The sequence below is a fragment of the Aythya fuligula genome, chromosome 1 (assembly GCF_009819795.1).
Source record: "Aythya fuligula isolate bAytFul2 chromosome 1, bAytFul2.pri, whole genome shotgun sequence".
Lineage (NCBI taxonomy): Eukaryota > Metazoa > Chordata > Aves > Anseriformes > Anatidae > Aythya > Aythya fuligula.
The window spans coordinates 124,121,452-124,140,191 of record NC_045559.1 but is presented as its reverse complement, the minus strand read 5'-3'; the positions used below and the strand labels follow the sequence as shown (position 1 = coordinate 124,140,191).

General features: G+C 49.0%; 1 protein-coding gene across 1 annotated transcript; it reads left to right on the top strand.

Moving 5' to 3' along the window:
• The first annotated feature begins 4,334 nt into the window (after positions 1–4,334).
• Positions 4,335–7,229, top strand: SAT1 (spermidine/spermine N1-acetyltransferase 1). The gene is made up of 6 exons (XM_032207523.1): positions 4,335–4,592; positions 4,853–4,904; positions 4,991–5,074; positions 6,230–6,331; positions 6,413–6,453; positions 6,739–7,229. Exons 1-6 carry the CDS (start codon positions 4,527–4,529, stop codon positions 6,907–6,909), a joined length of 516 nt encoding a protein of 171 aa, XP_032063414.1. The 5' UTR covers positions 4,335–4,526; the 3' UTR covers positions 6,910–7,229.
• The last annotated feature ends 11,511 nt before the right edge of the window (positions 7,230–18,740 follow it).

The window sequence follows — 18,740 nt, the reverse complement described above, 5'->3', positions numbered from 1 at the left end:
ACGCTAACAGTCCCCACTAAACCATATCCCTAAGCTCCACATCTAAACGTCTTTTAAAGACCTCCAGGGATGGTGACTCCACCACTTCCCTGGGCAGCCTGTTCCAATGCCTCACAACCCTTTCAGTAAAGAAGTTCTTCCTAACATCCAACCTAAAACACCCCTGGCACAACTTCAGCCCATTCCCTCTCGTCCTGTTAGTACATATTTCTTACAAGTTTGCATTTCTCCCAAATTCAGAGCAGTGCTACTGCAATATTTGTTTACTTTCCTGACAGGAAATAGTATTTTTTTCCTACGTATGGCCTAGTGTAGATAAACCCTTACTGTAAGTTGCTTGAAAAATAAGAAACTCTGAACTGGAAGCAGTTGTGAACTCATCAATTCAAGTTCTGAGTATTAGGGGAAAAAATCGCTGAAAATGCAAAGTGAATCCCGAATGTTGTCCAGAGACTAGTCAGGAAAAGTAACAGCTCAACAGCAAATACTAACTGAACATGCATTCTCTGTATTTTGCTCCAGAGATTTGACAAAGAGATACAACTTGGATTGAAATGCTTGAGAACAATTAATACTGTAATCAAAAAACAATTCGCTCACTGCATTTTAGTGTGGAATAAGCAGATCTTATCCTTCCCTCTTTTATTTGTTATAAACAGTGAACCTTAGAGGCATGAGAGAGGCATTCATATAGGAATTTGAGGAATCTTTCCAGTGAAGGAGGAAATCAAAAATTAAAATACCAGAAGAAGAGTTTGATTAGTGGAACACTGAAGAAAGCAAACTGGTGCCCACTACGAGCCTTTCCCTCTGGTCTCCAAGATAAGAGGAAATTCAGATATTTAGATGCAAGTAAAAAGTATGCTATCTGTATGAGTGTCCAGCAGAGGTTCCCCAACTCTGCTAAATTGTCAAGTCGCGTCACCATGACAGGGTCCTGCAGAACCAGCAGGGCTGTTTCCTGTAGCCTGAGACTAAACAGGACTTCCATCTGCTGAGGATGTGGGGGAAACGTGCCTCAGTAACATACATAGCATTCTGAATGCTTTTATTAATACCAGTTCCTACTGCATGCTTGAAAAGAAATTACTGCTTGCTTTCTTCTGTTTTGCATTTCAGAATCACAGAATCATCTAGGTTGGAAGAGACCTCCCAGATCACCCAGTCCAACCTCTGACCTAACACTAACCAGTCCTCCACTAAACCATATCACTGAGCACTACATCTAAATGTCTTTTAAAGACCTCCAGGGATGGTGACTCAACCGCTTCCCTGGGCAGCCCATTCCAATGCCTCACAACCCTTTCTGTAAAAAAGTTTTTCCTAATATCCAACCTAAACCTCCCCTGGCCCAACTTTACAAAATCACTGTAAAGAAAATGTACAGAAAATTACATCTTCTGTCTCCTCACTTACAAGTAAGCTTAAGAGAGAAGATAAAATGAGAATGAGGGGATAAATGTGTAGGATCTTTTCAGACAATTGTAACCATTTTACCCCTCAAGCACCAAAGTATCATCTCTTTTGGTGAAACCACCGATAGATAGCCAGCAGGCTCTGTGTGCAAGAAGCTGCTGGTTGCTACCAGAAGAAAGAACTGATCCAGACTTTAGTGCATATTTCATTGTAACAGGTTATTTCAACATTGTTTTACGTTAATGGCATTTGCTAACCACTTTACAGCACACATATTTACATATTTTTTCCACACATCATTTGAAAAACCTTGATCTTTTTCAGGAATCTTACACTACTTATTCCTGTCCAAAGTGCAGATAAAATAGGCTGACTGCTCAAGGACAGAATATGAGCCCTGTGGAAGTTGTAAGGAATTTCAGTATTGACTTCAACTACATCAAGATGTTACGAAACGTTCTCAAAGGTGAACGAACCTGAGGCAAATCCTAGAAGATGCCTTCCTAAAGTACAAGGCCCAGAAGTCTGATTTATTCACAAAACTGAATTATTTCAGAAGCTCTTTGTAAAATATATTTGCCATTACGCTGAAGAAAAAAAAAAAAAAAAAAACTACAGTAATATTTATCTAAAAAAATGCAGCGTAGACTCTGAAATCTAGGTATCTTAGTCATGTGTTGTATCATCTTTCTTTTTTGTGTCTTTTTTTTTTTCTTTTTTTTTTCTGTATTTCCTATTGGTTCACAAAACTATTTTGACACTTTAGGAGTTTTTTAAATATTTTCTGCTTCTGCCTTATGATTTCGAGAGATAACTCCAGTGAACTGGGGTAACAACATCGGCATATTTCTAAGCTAGTTAAAGCAGGACTCTCAAAAACAGTCAAGCTGGAAAGTTTTTTTTTTTTTTTCCTGAAACTTCAGTTTCTAATATCACATGACTTTTCTGACTTGGAATTGAAAGAAACCAGGCACTTTCTGCTCTTACACAACAGTAAGTTTTTTGATAGTATGACTTCCTCATTTAAAACGGAAACGGGTTAAGACAACACAAGCACTGCCTGACAAAGATGGTATCCCCTCTTTCTGGTCCCAGAGTGATTATTTCTAGGATGTGGAAAGATGTATGCTCATGGAATCCCTTGTAGTTAGGCTAGGTCTATATTTTGGTAGTTTGTTCAGTCTCCCTACCAGAAGCTCAGTCCCAAAGGATTTCCATATCCCTTACTGTACCAATCTTCTACTAGCCATTGGCCTTAACGTCTTGTTTTGGAAATGCTGCTGTTCTGTGGGCATCTCAATTTTTGCTCCAGCAGAGGGTAAACTGCTTTTAGGGCGTTTGCATAAATTCAAAATTTCTCTTCCAGGACTCTAAGCTTGTCCCACTGCATGCCACAGGATTTTCTTGACTCACAGTGGCCACCAGAATACACACTTCTCCATGCAAATCTTTTGCAGTATCATGTTGCATACCGGCCCCTCTGTCTAAATGAAAGGTGAACCTCCTACGTCATTGTACACATACTGAAAAATAGGGTGTGAGCGTTGTGAGTAAGTTTAGGAATCCAGGTTTTAAGGACTGTTACTCTGCCTGACTTAATGTCTTCCCATACCTGAAATTGCTCTTAAAACAAGTCAGATTAAGCTAAATATAAAATAAGGAGTGGACATGATAGTTACAAAGGTTATAGGAGAAGGTGTAAAGAAAACCACGCGTATTCTGAATAATTACTTCTATACTTATCCAGGCAGCCTCATAGTGGGCCTACAGACACGCACATCACTGCGGTCAGGATCCAGGTCCCGCTCTGCAGTATGCATTTATGTTAGCTCTGGGTTGTGTTCAGGGGAAGAAGAACAAGGCTGGGGATAATTCCTCCTTCCTTTTGTAGTCCAAAGCTCCCTTGGGGAGCTCTACTTATTCAGGCTGAATTTCTTCAACACGCTTTTGTCCTCCAGGACGTTCACACCTCCTGGACAGAGTCTCAGCCTTCCTTAGAGCAGACTCCTGGCAGATTTCCACCTGTTGCTGCCCTCTGTGTGCTGCTCCTCCCTCCCCGGTAAGGTTAGTCAGCCCGGTCACTTACGGTTCTTGTAAATGCTTTTTTTTTTTTCCTGTCAGGCAGGAATACGTGCCCAAGGCAAAACTGTTGTTTGTTTTGAACTTTTTTTTCCCTATATAAACAGCTATTTGCAAATCCTACTCTGTCCTAGGAAACAAGCACGACTAATAATGTAAATTACCAGGTTTCATTCAAACATAGCTAGAAAAAAAAAAAAAATTAAAGACTGGGGGCTGCAACAGATAGAAGGATTCCAGCCCCCCCCCCCCCCCATCCTGTCTGTGAGCAGCTGGACTCAATATTGTGCCAGCCCCCTTACAGCCTACATGGTTCCTCCTCTCCTCCAGGGGGGCACCTTTGTGTTAAGATTTATTTATTCTTATTTAAGGGGTCTGTGTTTGGTCTTTCTGCCAGGGAGCGCGGGCAACCCGGGTGGCTCTGTGTGCCTGTGGTGAGCGGAGGCCTGTGCCGGGGGAAATTCGTGGGGTACAGTTTATCAGTTTATGTGATGCTGCTTGGTCACGTTGTGGCCACCCAGCTCTGGTTGTCACTCAGCTCCCCGGCCCCACAGGGCCCGTCCCTGGCCCCACAGGCCCCGTCCTCGTCCCCGTCCCTCAGCGCCCCGCCGGGGGGCGCCATAACGGGCGGGGGGGGGGGAGGGAGGGGGGCCTGCTGTCACGCGACAGCCGCACCAGCTGTTGCTGGCAGGGCGAGGCAGGAATCCGCGGAGCGGCGCCGCCATTGGCTGAGGGCGAGCAGAGCGGGCGCTCCCATTGGCTTGTGCGCGGGGGGGGGCGGAGCGCGGGCATCTATAAATAGGGCCGGCGGAGCGGCCGGCTCCCCAGTCGGGGTCGGAGCACCGCCGAGGGAGCAGCGGGAGGAGGGGGAGAGCCGCCTGCACGCCGAGCGCCGCCGGGACATGCTCGCAGCCTGACTGACCGCAGGTGGCCGCCGCGCCCGGGACACGAATGAAGAAGCAGCTGCTCCTCCTGTTCACGCACCGGGGACTCGTCAGCCGAGGGGGCCGCAGGGGGAAGCGCCGTCGAAAATGGCTTCGTTCAGTATCCGCGCCGCGCGGCCCGAGGACTGCCCCGACCTGCTGCGACTGATCAAGGTGCGGCCGTTGGGAGGCCGTTGGGGGCCGTTGGGAGGCCGTTGGCGCCTCAGGAGGGGGCGGCGGGGCTGGGAAGGGGGCGTTGTGAGGGGTTTCGGGGGCGTTGTGGGTGTTTTTGGGGATGTTGGGGCGAGGGGGAGGTGTTTTCGGCTGCTGTCTGGTCGCAAACAAGACGTTGCGCAAGGCCGGGCGGCGGGGGGGGGAGGAGGGGACGGGTGAGGGCCCAGGGGAAGGGCTGCTGACATGTCGCTGCCTTCCAGGAACTAGCCAAGTACGAGGACATGGAGGATCAAGTGGTGCTAACTGAGAAAGGTGGGTGTGAGGCTTCATCTTGCCTGTGAGGGTGGCCCGGTGGCCATGCCTTGAGGCTTAGGGGCTGCTTTGTTCTGCTTTTTCAGAGCTGCTTGAGGATGGCTTCGGTGAGCACCCTTTCTACCACTGTCTGGTTGCTGAGTTGCCGAAAGAGCAGTGGTCATCCGAAGGTGAGGCTTCCTGCTGCTTATTTTTAGATGCTAAACACACCAAAGATGTCTTGTATTTAATGCTATGCATGATATATAAGGTTTCAGCAATGAGTTGGGGTAGGAGGAGCAGGCTAACTGTTAAATGCAGTAACATATAGTGATACTCATCTGGAGTAGTTGCTAATCCTGGAGATGTGGGAAGATCAGGTGTAAACAATGTACTTAATTCCAGTTAATTAAATGGCTTTTCTTGTTTGACCCTAACTTAACTTAATGTAATCCTGTTGAATCACATTTTTTCTTTAATTTGTCCCCAATCTTCAGGTTACAGTCTCTAGCTTCGCCATGTACATGGCCCTTCTGTGTACATGGATGGGCGGGGAGGTAACTAAAAGATCCGTTACACAATAAAGTAGATGATCATAACATGAGGTAAGGTCTACAGGGACAAGTGCTATTCCCAAACCTTTACCAAAGACACAATAGAACAGAAACTTGTTTGCACGCTTCTCTTACAGTATGTGCAGAGTGTTACAGCAGATGTGGTTGTAGTTCTCAGGGTTTAGGTTTGAGTGTGCTACAGTTGGAAGAGTTGGTTTCTCTTTCCTCCTGAGTCATGGAATTTTACTTGAAGCTGTAGCTTTACTTAGCGTGACCTGTTGGTGCTGAAGATAAGAGTGTGATAGCATCAGTGCGAGTTGCAGTGCTAGAAATGCTGCTGTAACAGTTGTTTGTGAGCATGCCTTCTCTCAGTATTCACTGAGGAATACACCTTGAAGTTCTATTTAGAGTTTAGTAGACTGTTTTGTTTGCCAAGAAAGCAGAGTTGAGCAGTTTTCTAGGTTCTGAACTGCTCTGTAATGTTTTTATTTGCATTCCAGAATGTAAATACTGATAAATCAGTAGGGTTTGTATTTGTAGAGAAGGGCTTGTGTTCAGTGCTTAATATAATGTTGCTCTTGAGCATTTCAGGGTGCGAAGAGGGCAGTCTTCATTCTGTTAGGCTGTTAAGTTTGTATTTGTATTTTCAGTTGTGCACTTAATTCTTATTCTAACCTAATAGCAAATGGCTGCATGTCACAGCATCTGTGTATTTAAACATGCATGTAAGACTTGAAAATAGTATTTTACCTTTTTAATTCAGACTGGCTAAAGCTGCACATCTTGTTTCAGAACACAGCATCGTGGGTTTTGCCATGTATTACTTCACCTACGATCCATGGATTGGGAAACTGCTGTATCTTGAAGATTTTTATGTGATGGCTGAGTACAGAGGTATGTGTTCTGGAATCAGACAGGTTGCTTCCCATGGGGCTTCTTTAATTTTAAAACTTACTGTTGTTTTTGTTCTTTTAGGACTTGGCATTGGGTCAGAAATTCTGAAGAATTTGAGTCAGGTATGTTGCAGTGATAAGCCTAAAGGAGCAGAATGGTGGATGCAGGATAGTGGTGGTGCTGTGCTGTTACCTGCATGCCAGCTCTCCTCGAGTGCTACTCATTAACCTGTCTGAGTTCAAGGAGGTTGACAGGGCAGCAGGCAGCTTTACACCCTGTCCGGGCTGTTAAACAGTGACAAGTGCTGAGCTGGGAGGTGGAGTGAACTCGATGACTCGCAGTGATAGCAGTTGGCTCTTACCTGGCTTACCTGGGGCTGCTGTCGAAAGGTGTTGTTGCACTCGCAGGTCGCTGTCAAGTGCCGCTGCAGCAGCATGCACTTCCTGGTGGCGGAGTGGAACGAGCCGTCCATCAGGTTCTACAAGAGGAGGGGGGCATCGGATCTGTCCACGGAAGAGGGGTGGAGGCTCTTCAAAATCGACAAGGAGTACCTCCTGAAGATGGCGACGGAAGAGTGAGGCGATTCCAGCGACTGAGTTCTGCCTATATGTGCTCTGAATAAACTTCTTGCTTCGTGTTAGTAGTGGAATAAAGTAGTGTGGTTGCTAATGCCAATGCTATGCAAGCGTGGTCATGGAGTAAGTGGTACTGTGAGCTGGAGTTGAGGCATCTGTGAAGTTGAGTGTGCTCGTATGCATCCTTTACCAGTGTGGGCTTGTAATCTTTGAAATGTATGTAAAACTTCATTCTTGTAAGTCATTCAAATGTGTACAATGTACACACTGGTAGGGTTTGTTTTAATTATTTCCTTTTATAAGAATAAATAGTTTTCACTTCACGGTGGTGGTTTTGGCTTTAATTCTCACATGCAGCCTGTGTACCTTCAGTCACCCAAACACCTTCACAAGCAGGGTGCTATTTACCACGGTTCCCAAGAGATGAGGTGGCTTTGTGTGCCTCTGGGACCTGGTGGTGATAAAGTGCTTCCAGAAGCACTTTGAATTCCACCTACACATGACTGGGCCAGAATGCTGGCACTTGCGGGGCTGTGTGGCTGGCAGCAGAGGTGAGGCACTTCCAGGTAGTGAAGTGCTAAACGGGAAAGCTCACACCCTGCATTCAGCCTCCGTGAAAGTGAAATCGTTGCCTCTCATCAGCCTTCTGATCCCTTCCCAAGCACACCCATCACTTGGGCTTCACACTGCTGCCTCTGCCTTTCTCCTGGGGTGGTGGTGAAAGCGGGTGTGTGCTGGTTTCACATTGCTCTCCTCTTGCCCTGTAGGAACCCCCAAATGAGAGGCTGCTTCTCACTTCAAAGGAAGTGCCTCAAAACACGCAGCAGGTTAAACGAAACAAGGTTTTGAACTGCTGTTGGCTGTTGCACAAACCACGCATCATCTGGAGGATGTCTTGGTTTGCTGTGGCTGCGTCAGCCATGGGCAGCCAACCCTGACCCAAACGGCACACCAAGACACCCCTCTGCCTAGCTCCTTCAGGAGGCTGTGCAGGGTATTCAGCTGCTGCTCTTGGTTTCTGTTTGGTTTCTGACTAAGGCATGGGCAGCCATGTGCTGCCTCTGCCCAGGCGTGAGCTGCTCAGGGGCAAGAAGTAGAGGAGCTCCTGGAGCTCAGCTGGGCGTGTGTGTGTGTCCGAGGGGCTGTCTGGCCAAACAGGCAGGCTGAGCCCAGAGTCAGTCACTGGATTTCACTACTGGAATCTGGTTTAAATTACTTCAAGCTGGTGCTTTTTGCCCTGTGTGTCAGTCCAGTGGGCTTAAACTACTAGCGGGGCAGTTTAAGAGCGCTTTTATTCTCGAATTAACAGCTCATTAGGTATCTGGGACAGAACTGCTTGACACTCAAGCCCCAGACTTCAGGAGCACAATCAGGCTATCAAAGCTGCATGACTGAACGCAAGGAGCTAACTAATTAGGTGTTGTAATTAGGAAAGTAAACAGGCAAATTTTCAAGCAACTTACGAGTGTTTATATCTCACTCGTTTCCTTCTGCCGATGGCAAATGAGCAGACCTTCCCCAGCCACCCGTAACCGCGGCCAGCCTTCACAGCTGCGAGGACAGGCACTGGCTGAACTTTCTGGATGTGACTTGTGTTAGGAGGCAGGGTTTTGAAAATCAGCAGCACCCCTCCTGTGGCTATGACGGCAGGGCTTCTATCGGAGTGATGTGGCCGTGGCCTGGCTCGAGGGAAGACCGATGCTAAGAAGTCCTTGGATCACTTCTTCTCGCCTTATTGTGGCAGCGATTCCTTCCAGCGCAGGAAGTGCGGAACCAGCCCAGGGCTTGTGTGGGGGCTGCAGGCAGCGCGGTCTTCTTATTTATCTTATTTCCTCGTTGCGTTTCTCCTGCCTCTGGGGAAGAGCTGGAAAGCAGGTGTTATGACAGAGATGGTGATGTCTGTGGGGGAGGGCAACGCTCACCCTTGCTCTCAGGCTGGAGAGAGTCTCTTTACACCAGGCGAGCCAGCAAAGTCGCCTCAATTAAAGCCTTTCCCATGTGGTGGGGCTGAAAATGTGGCCTCGGGCGGAGGGGAAGGACCCAGGGACAGGGACAGGGACACTTGCCGCCGTCTCACTGCTCCTGGTGTTCCTGCTCACAGGCTCCCTCGCAACCGTAGCCATAGAGACAGCGCAGAGGGTGGCTTTTTATCTACACCACTGCAATTAAAACATAAAATGTGCGAGACAAACACCGCTTCCCCCTCCCCTCCTTGTCCTCGCAGGGGTGGCTGCGGAGCAGTCCCGAGAGCAGCCCGGTGGTGCTTGTGGCTTTGGCCTGGCAGCTCTGCCCCGCCAGCTGACTGCAGAGGTCTCGCTGACACGATGTGGAGGGGAAAAACACCAGTGACGTGTGGAGCAGAAAGGCAGGAAGCGATTGCAAAACGTCCTGCCCCGCGGGCAGCGCTACCAGCGGCTGGGCTCTCCCCTCGCTCCCTTGTGAGGCCACAGGGAGGAAACGCGGAAGGCGAGACTGCCCCGAAGGAGGAAAGCTTGCAAACTCTTTGGGGCAGCCTGAAATGCTGCAAAACCAAGCGGGTAACTTAAGCTGAAGGGGAACCAGCTGCCCCTTGCCCAGGGAGCATCCCCCGTGCCCCTGTGCCCCGGCACTGCAGCCCCCCGGCCCACCCGGGTTGTTCTGCAGCCGCATTTCCAGGGGACCCCTCCAAGCCTGCGCAGTTGCTTTGGTTCTGTGGGCAAGGTTGCTTCAGTGGGGTTGGGGAACTTTGGTTTCAGAGGAGTGGCTGCAATTTAAATCAAGGCATCAGGTACCCTCTGAAGCAAAACAAAACACAAGCTCGTGTTTTGGCTGCTGGTGTTCAGGCTGCAACCTTGCCGTCCCGGCACAGCTCTCTCCCTGTGCTCTGCTTTCCCCAGGACCTGGCTGATCACGAGCCTTTGCAGCCAGAAACTGTAGCCACATCTGACAGCAGAATAAAGCACAGGTACACCCTGTGACCAAAAACAGGGTGGGGAAAAAAAAAAATCCATCTTCCAACTGGTTTTGGTTTCATTTCACAGATTTACAGGAGGCCAAAGCAGAAGCAAAAGCCCCAGGGGACAGCTAGCTCCCGAGGGCAGAAAACAAACACCGGCTGCGGAACCTGCTCTGAGTTAAATGGTTCGGTTTATTCACAGTTTTCTACCGTTCACCAGGCAGGTGTAAACCCATTGTGTTTACTCAAAAAAGAAGACAACTGCGTTTCCCAAGGCTCTCTTTTCCTTCTCTGAAATGGGTTCAGAAGGACTGGCCGTGCTGAGGTGACACCTGGCACCTGATCCCCTCTAACAGCACGGGGTGGTGTCCCCACATCCCCTGGCCACTCCAGGAGCTCCCCGACCTTTCACATTTGCCCCGTTTCAGCGGCTGGCGCAGGAACAACAACAGAGGGGTGGGCGGGAGGAGACAGACAAACAGCACGGTTTCAGGCTACGGTCTCGTGCCTTGTGCAATCGGTTTGGACAACAGAATTGTGCTTTTTTCCCCAAGCCAACTTCCTACTATGAGCTAATGCAGATTCGCAGAAACACTTCCCACCACACAGCTTGAAATCTTTTTTGCTGCAGTTGCAGGCGCGTGGGTCTTATTCCTTTTTGCTTCAAAACCCAAGATTTATGCCGAGGAGCAGCTCCATCCTTGCCTGGGATGTTACCCGAGCAGGAGGCGATGCTCCAGGGGAAAAGAGGAAACACACCCCCTTTATGTAAGGACACATCTCAGAGCTGGCAGGCTGCAATAAGGCCAGCAGGACCAAGCCCGCTGCATGACGAGGTGCAGCTGGTCCTTATGACAGCGCAGTGGGGCGAAGGTTAACGAATCCCCAAGGAAAAAACCTTTCCATAAGCAGATATTCAGGATTTTAGGCACCGGACAGCTACCTTTGCAGCCCAGGGAAGTAACAAAATGACCCTGCCTTGCCGCACTGAGCTTGCCATCACCAGGCTTTGCCCGAAATGTGACCGCAGAAGTCCTGCGGGGAGTCACACCCAGGGGAAGCCTCGCACGTGCGAGGAAGTTGTGTAACGGGCAGGACCCCAGGGCTCCTTTTCTTGCCATTTGGGCTCGGCGTCAGCAAGCTGTTATTTGGTGCGCCTGGAAGCCAAAGCACTTTTCACCCCTGTGGTTCAACATCCCCAGCAGCACCAGGTCTGCCCCCGTGGCCACGTGCCCCCAGCACGGCTCAGACAGCTGGGGCTTTGCTTACACAGCTCTGGTGCCTGAGCTTGGGTTAGCTTATGGAATAAGCACAGGGCTGCAGGAGCCAAAGGGCCTTCTAACACACCTCCGAAAGTGAGAAGGGTTTGGGCTGGGTGGAAGAAAATGTGACGCTATCATTACCCATTCTTAGAGAAGGTGTTGGGCCTCTGGAGCTATCAGGGCACCTCATTCACCTGGTGGGGAAGGGAAGGGAAGGGAAGGGAAGGGAAGGGAAGGGAAGGGAAGGGAAGGGAAGGGAAGGGAAGGGAAGGGAAGGGAAGGGAAGGGAAGGGAAGGGAAGGGAAGGGAAGGGAAGGGAAGGGAAGGGAAGGGAAGGGAAGGGAAGGGAAGGGAAGGGAAGGGAAGGGAAGGGAAGGGAAGGGAAGGGAAGGGAAGGGAAGAATTTGTTGCAGGCTGCTGCCTGGCACACTTGGTGAAATGGGCAGCGAGGTTCATGAGCCAAGAAATACAGCACAAATGCCTCCAGAGGTGCCCTCTAACCTTACAAAGTTTAGGGGTCAGCAGGCAGGCCAGCCCCCACACTGGCTGATGCCAAGGGGTTGTGCCAGGGCTTGGTGCTGGTGGCCAGGGGGAGCCCTGCAGCCGCTGAGGGATGACACCAGCTCACACCAAGGGCGAGACGCCCCAACAGGCACCAGCACGCTGCCAGGAGGATATTCGGGGCTGACCTTGGTCTGCCCTGGCTGCTGGCACCCACAAGTGACCTCTCATGGACATCCGGTAGAGGTGCTGCCGCTAATTACAACCCTTCTTCAGACTAATTTATTACAGGCATAGGGCCTCGTGGCTGTTTGTGACTCACGTAATGGATGAGTTGGAAGGTGGGTGTGAGCTCCTCTTCTTTTGCTCCGTTAAAGGCAGAGTTAAAAGACTTTTCCGAGATAAATATAGTGGGACTGTAGTTACTTCCCAGCAAGCCCAGTGCCTGAGCGGTGATGTCCCCGAGCAGGCTGCCCAGGGCCATGGCCAGGTGGCTGTTGAAGATCTCCAGGGAGGCCACGCTCCTCTCCAGGCTAAAGCTTCAGTGGCATTTTCATGGGCAACTTCCAGCCAGGTAAGAGGAAAACAAAACACAGGGCTTCTGTGGGGGAGTGCCAGGTGCCACAGCAGCCTCTGAGCGAGCCTTGGCTTCCTCCTCGTGTGCCCTTGCAGTGCCGAAAGGGCTTCAGGCTATTTGCTGGATTCTTCAACAGTATGTTGGTACCAAGCGTGGGAATTAGATCGTATTTTAACTGTTCAAAGGCAATGCTTAAATGCATGCTTCATGCTGAGATTTCTTTTGATTGTTCCAGGTAACGTATTCTTTAAACATTTTGGCATTTAAACAGTTTGACTTCAGGAAAAGGAAATTAATATGAGATGCTAAAAGCATTCCTAGAGAATCTGACTCGTAGTAAGGTGTACAGAAAGGCAAACAGCTTGCTTCTCCTGGGATGGAGGTTTAGCCATGGGCTTATTCACTATACCTACTTAACTTGTCCTAAGGAAAAAGGAAGAGAAAAAAGAAAAAAAAAAAAAAAGAGAGAGAGACAAGCAACATTGTGTTTATAAAAAAGAAGGAACTAACCAGGCCTCTCCAAGTATGCCAGTGCCATTCCAGTAACCTGGGTGTTTTTATAGGCTGACAAGCTGGAGCCCTCAGTTACCTTACCGAAACCGAGTCAAGGCTCCGAAATAATTTATTGTATGATAATTTCAGCCTGGTGGCGCTTTTGGTTGAATGAATGTTGTTGAACGCCTTGCTGAAAAGGGCACCAGCCACGTTTCATGGCGCACACTTGAAGGCTGCAGCTGCCTCTCATGGCTCCCTGGCAGCTGCCCCAAAGGCAGGGATTTCCTGCAGCACGCTGAGCTGCCCAGAGGCTGCTTACTTTAAGGTGCAGCGAGGGGTTGTCTCAGGGCAGGAAAGAGAAAGGCAAAAAGCCTCTGCCTGAAAAGAAACTGACAGGTTTCGGCTTCCTGGCCGGTATTTTTAAGGCTTGTCAGAAGGAAGCCGGTGCTGCAGTGCCCTGTGGCCGTGACGGAGGAAGGCGTTCCTGCAGCGTGGGATTTTGTGCTCCTTGCAGTGCTGCCCAGCACCAGGCCAAGAGGCAAAGGGCACAGAAAGAAACACACCGGGAAGTGCTGCTTTGCTGTGTGGCTGAGGGAGCCGGCACAGCCCGCCCAGAGGTTGTGGGGCCTGCTTCAGAGCGAGCTCATCGTTCTCCAGCTCTCCAGATAATGATTGACCATACTTTAAGGAAACGCTGCCTCAAAATCAGTGATAAAAGCTGCCGGCAGTACCCGCATTTGCGGAGCAAGAGGGATGTGGGCAGGAGGAACCTGGATGGCAGGGGAAGCTGGAGCCCCCCTGGAGTCACTCCGGGAGAGGCCAGGCAGGGCCCAGGGCCAGGGAGCACGGGGATGGCGGCCAGACAGGGGTCTGCAGGGCAGGACAGGGGGCAGGTGAGGGAAAACAAGCCGGTGCTGAGACCTAAAGACACATTGTGGAAACCTTGTGGGGTGTTTGGCAGAGGAACCCCAGGGTTGGGTGCAGGCAGGGATGCTTAAATGCCAGCCACGCAGGCTGAAGTGGGGTTTTCCTCAGCATTAGGGGGCAAAGGGTTGCGCCGTGCTGGGCTCGCCAGTGGGGCTGCACCACAAGCACGGCACCAGGGCTGGCTCGGCCCCGGCTCCAGACACCGTCCCCAGACCCTCTCAGTGCGTGGAAGCCGTCCCGGCTGGTGCACGACAGCAAACACACTGCGCCCGGCCAGCCCCGTGCTTCCAGCAGCCCCATTTCAGGCAGGCAGTTTGTAAAGGAAGCTTTTAAGACAGAAGATGAGGGAAAAACAAAAACAAACACCACCGGCAGCACAGCTCGTGGGTACCCGCGGGGATGATGTCAGCAGGCTGTGCTGAATACCAACCCCCCGTCTTGGTCCAGAGCCGAAGTATCAGCGCGGCGCTGTGAACGGAGGTTACCTTTATGATTCACGGTATGAATGAGCACTCTCTGGGCACATACAAGAGCGCCCTACGAGTCAGGAAACGGCTCTTTCAGGTCCTGCTACAAAAGGAAGTGAGCCTGAGGCTTGCTAAGTTTACAGAGACAACACGAGTGAACTTAATCTAGGACAGGGGGTGGGGGAAGGGAAGAATCCCTTTTGCTACGGCTGGATACAGAACTCCGCATTTCTGTACACTCATTTTAACAAAAAAAAAGAAAGGAAAGGGGCCAGAAATGTGGTCGTGAGGGCTGACTTCACAGCTTCCTGCTTATGACCCTTGGCTGATGTGTACGTGCAGCTGCTTAGGCTCATCTGGCACAATGCTTGTCGTTCTCCCTACCACCAGGAAGATGAAAGAGCTTTTTTACACCCCTCGGGGGAAGCTGCGACCTGGCACAAAGGGAGCACTGCTGCACATCTCTGCGCAGGGCTCTGCCTGCTCCCCCTCTGCCTCGCAGGCTCGGGCCGGGTGCCAGGCAGTGACCGTGGTCAGCTCGAAGCAGCAGGTGACTCCGTCAGGGGCAGGGGTGCCAGAGCTGGGTGAAGGTACATCAGGAGAGATTTGTTTTGTTGTTACAGTGGGACAGAGAATGCTGTGCCGTGAAAAATTTTGGTGTGGACTGTGGCATGGTTGTGTAGCCAGCACACAGCAATAGCCAGAGAAGGAAGAACGAGGTTCTCCTTTTAAGTTTATGCTTTTATTCAGGCACATGGTCACTGCTGTGTTATAATGCATGCTGAGCGAGCCCCTACACCACGACCTGGACCTGTTCACACACAGCCCCTTGGTGTTCATCTGCAAGCTACCTTCCCTGGGTAGGACGAAGCCGCTGATGAAGCCAAGCGGCTACAGGACAGCAGTAAGAGACATCTGAGTGCAGCATCTGCCCTCTGACACACAAAGCACGTAGCAGATGACCCATCCTACGACTTCATGTGGCTGTCTCACAAGCTTAAGCTTAGCACTCGTGCCACGTGTAAAGCACAGCCTTCAGCATTAGTCCCTGTCAAATTAAATTCCTGAGTCTTGAGCAGGTCCTTTATTCATGGTATGAACACACAGAGAAGCTCCCTGAGCAAGCTACTCCATCAACCCCCACTGCCGTCCTCATGCTAGGCACAGAGACTTGAGCTCTGGGACTGTGAGTCTGTGCACAGCTCAGGCTGCTGCATGGCTATTCCTGGGGACAGCAGCAAGCCACCCGGGGTCTGTCTCCCTCTTTCCAGGACCACTGAAAACAAAACAAAACAAAACAAAACAAAACAAAACAAAACCAGCAAACCTTTAACAGGCCAGGCCTCACAGGACACTGTACCAGTTACCAAGATCATGCCTCAGTAACTGGGCCTGGCGATGGAGCATCACATCCCACTTTCCTGCCACAGCTGGATGTGGTTCACAAGGCCAACTGGCTTTGGGTGTGGGTAGATGTGAACCTTTAAACAAGGCCTGCATAAGTCAAGAGAGCCTGACAGCTTAATCTGGTGCAGGCCCTGTAGCTCTGTCTCCCTATAGGAAGCCATTTTTAGAAGAACTCTGGTACCTGAGCTACCCTGAGTTATAACCCGAGTTATAGGTGAGCTATCCTGAGCCCACCTTTGATTTCTCCAGCTTTCAGCTCCAATGTAGCAGCTAACAGTAACACCAGGTAAGAATGCGATAGTAAGAGCAGCACTCAGGGGCTTATATCTGTTCTGAGGTAAATGCACTCACACAGATTTTTCTGCCGGGACTAATGAGCAGGGCATCTTCAACTCCCAAGTTGTTCTTTCCTCCAGCTCTGAAATAATTCCCTCCGTGCCATCTTGCTCTTTCTTGCACTGCAGAATTACAGTTCCTTGCAATGGTGACAGGTGCAGTGAGGAAGGCTCCAAAATACTTCAGCTGCAACCTCTGCTAATAAGTCTGTCCAGAGCCTCCTGAAGTTAGACTATTGTCTAATTTTCACAGTGAACACGTGCCAAAGCACTATGTTCTTATTCAAGGTTGCAAGATTTTCCACATTTACCTGGGCTAGCATGATTATTCCATGTTGGTGAAGGTATTTCTGGCAAAAGGAGGGGCTACTTTATCCACTTTTACTCAAATACAAAACTTTCTATAGGAAACTCCGTTTCAACACAAATGGCGTCAGCTAACCTGATGACCTCCAGTTCTAAGATTTTTTACATAATCCAGAGGTTAAAGACTGCATTTCTGAGACAGCATTGCAACCTGTCCTCAGCGTATCTGCTGACACTGCGACCAAGGGTATGGAGAGAAGTTTCCACATTTGCACAGACTCGGTTACCAAGTTGAAAGGCTTAGGGTAAAAGGTTGATCAAACTGCTGATGCGAAACTTGGGTGGGGAATATGCTGTTTTCAGCTTGTGTTGTAATACCCACAGGCAAAGCCTGGCAAAAGATAACACACACAAAAAAAAAAACATAAAAACAGTCCCCAGCATCTGTGTATGCATACATATATACATACATTTGTATGAACAGCGGCCAACTGCTCCTCGTTAGGAAGGCTTGTGCCAAGTGAGTTGAATGTTTACAACCTCTTGCCCCCTCAGCAGCACGAAACATCACTTTTCTGTACTTGTACAAAAAGCTGTAGCTAGGAGACATAAAGGAATGATTTCAGTTAAGGCGATCTCGATCACATTTTGGAACCACCCGCTTGTCATCTGTGTTTGCAGGTGGTTGAAGGCAGTCACTTCCTGCTAGATAAAAGCATTCCACTTCGCAGTCTATTGTTCTGGGACATTTTTAAGCAGCAGCGTAAACAGCCAAGACGAAGATATGAGCAAACGAAAAGCATTTGATTCAAGTGATTCTTAGTTAACCCAGGATTTTTGAAACGCACCCACACACTCGTATATAAAGATTAAAAGCTGTTCTGTTTTAGTTAATGCAGCAGATGACACAATGACTTTCATTTTTCTCTCACAGGTAGCAGAAAACCAAAACAGGCAATAACTGCATCAGAAGGAGAATGAGGAGAAAGCACAGGTTGGTGGAGTCTAGGGGGGTCAGAACACCCGAATTACCAGGTAATTATCTTCTTAAATGCCAACGTGGCATACGCTGAGTATTACTGAACAGAACACAGGTATCTAAATTTGTATTCCTAACTTGGTGGTAGCTCATTTTCTTTAGGATATGAGAACGCATAAGGGAAGGTCTGTCTGTAAGGGAAGAAAGAAACCTATGCTTGTCTTGCAAGAGTGGTGTAACAGCAGTTCTAGCTCAACTGATGTTTGCCCAGGTTCCTTTCCACTACTGACAAAAACACTACTTTGATCCTCCCAAGCCTCTTTGAAACTACACCAGCAAAATCAAGCAAGGCTTCAGCTCCCTCTGCTAAATCAACATCCCATCTTCCCCAGCCTGAAGGATTCACAAAAACAAGCACCGAACACGTTGCGAGATACTGCTTTTCTGCTTGAGGCGACTCCGTGCCTTATGCCTGCATTAAAGAACCCGCCTGTTTTATAATGCCCACACAGACTGTTGTTTGCATTGCCAAGATTCGTTTTTCTCTACAAGTTTGTGGAATATGCCCAGCCAGAATACCCAACCAAGCAACAACAAAGATGTTTGCAAATGTTTTAAATCCAATTCACTTTGTATTTTCTTGCCTGCTCCTTTCAGATAACCTATGTATCGTACCAGCACTCGTCTAAGTTCCAACCTTCCCACTTTCCTCGTATTCATTAATGATTAATTTAGGAACATTTAAGTCTCACCAACAGAGCTTCAGAAGTTCTGAGCTACTTGGATTACAGTAACGTGTGCAGCAGCACAATTAACCTGGATTACAGTATCTTCTGAAGCATCACCAAGACAGATTAGTGGAAATAGCCACAAATGATGAAAGGGCTTTATTGTGCAAAGATTTCAAAATGCTGGAAATCCTTTTATATTTCCCTTCGCCTCGCTTTTTCTCCCCTCCCCTAGCCAGGAATGAGGAAACAGCCAAGTTATTCTATAGCTGGTTCCCACCACTGCCACGTTCTGATTCCCATCGAGCTGTGCATTCAAGCAAAAACAAGAACAAACGGTAACAGCTCCATTCCCATCCATCCACCAGACAGGAGCTCACAGATGCTTCATTATATACCTCCACTGGCACTGATGAGGCAGACGATTTGTATAGAAAGGAGGGGGAGCCTCAGACAAAACACAAGATTCATTGTAATTGTTCTCATTCATAATTCTATGAGCTAACATTAACCAAAACATCGTGCTACTTTAACCTTTTCCTCACTGTTAAAAACAGAGGCATTGTCAACAACATCTCAAGAGCCTTTCATACATAGGATAAAGGTCACACACATGAGTTTAAAGAAGACGAGAAGAGGAAAAGAAATCATGACCGTTTTATGCAACTGGATTTTTATTTTACATATAAATAATAACAAGACCGAAGAATTTTGAGACTTGCTACTTGCAATGCCGCTCCTGCAATGGGACAAGCACGGCAAACTTGAGTCCCACCGCAGAACTGAGGATTTGGGTATCGAGACTGACCCAAACGTAATGTCCTTTCACGGATTCCATCCCAGAAGCCCAAGCAGCACACTCTCAATCTTCCTGAGAGGGAAGGCAGATTAGTCACATTCAAAATCAAAATGGAT

Coding starts and splice junctions, on each gene's coding strand:
- SAT1 (XM_032207523.1), top strand. CDS start 4,527: ATGGCTTCGTTCAGTATCCGCGCCGCGCGGCCCGAGGACTGCCCCGAC. Junction 4,905..4,990: donor AGTGGTGCTAACTGAGAAAG/GTGGGTGTGAGG, acceptor CTGCTTTTTCAG/AGCTGCTTGAGGATGGCTTC. Junction 6,454..6,738: donor TTCTGAAGAATTTGAGTCAG/GTATGTTGCAGT, acceptor TTGCACTCGCAG/GTCGCTGTCAAGTGCCGCTG.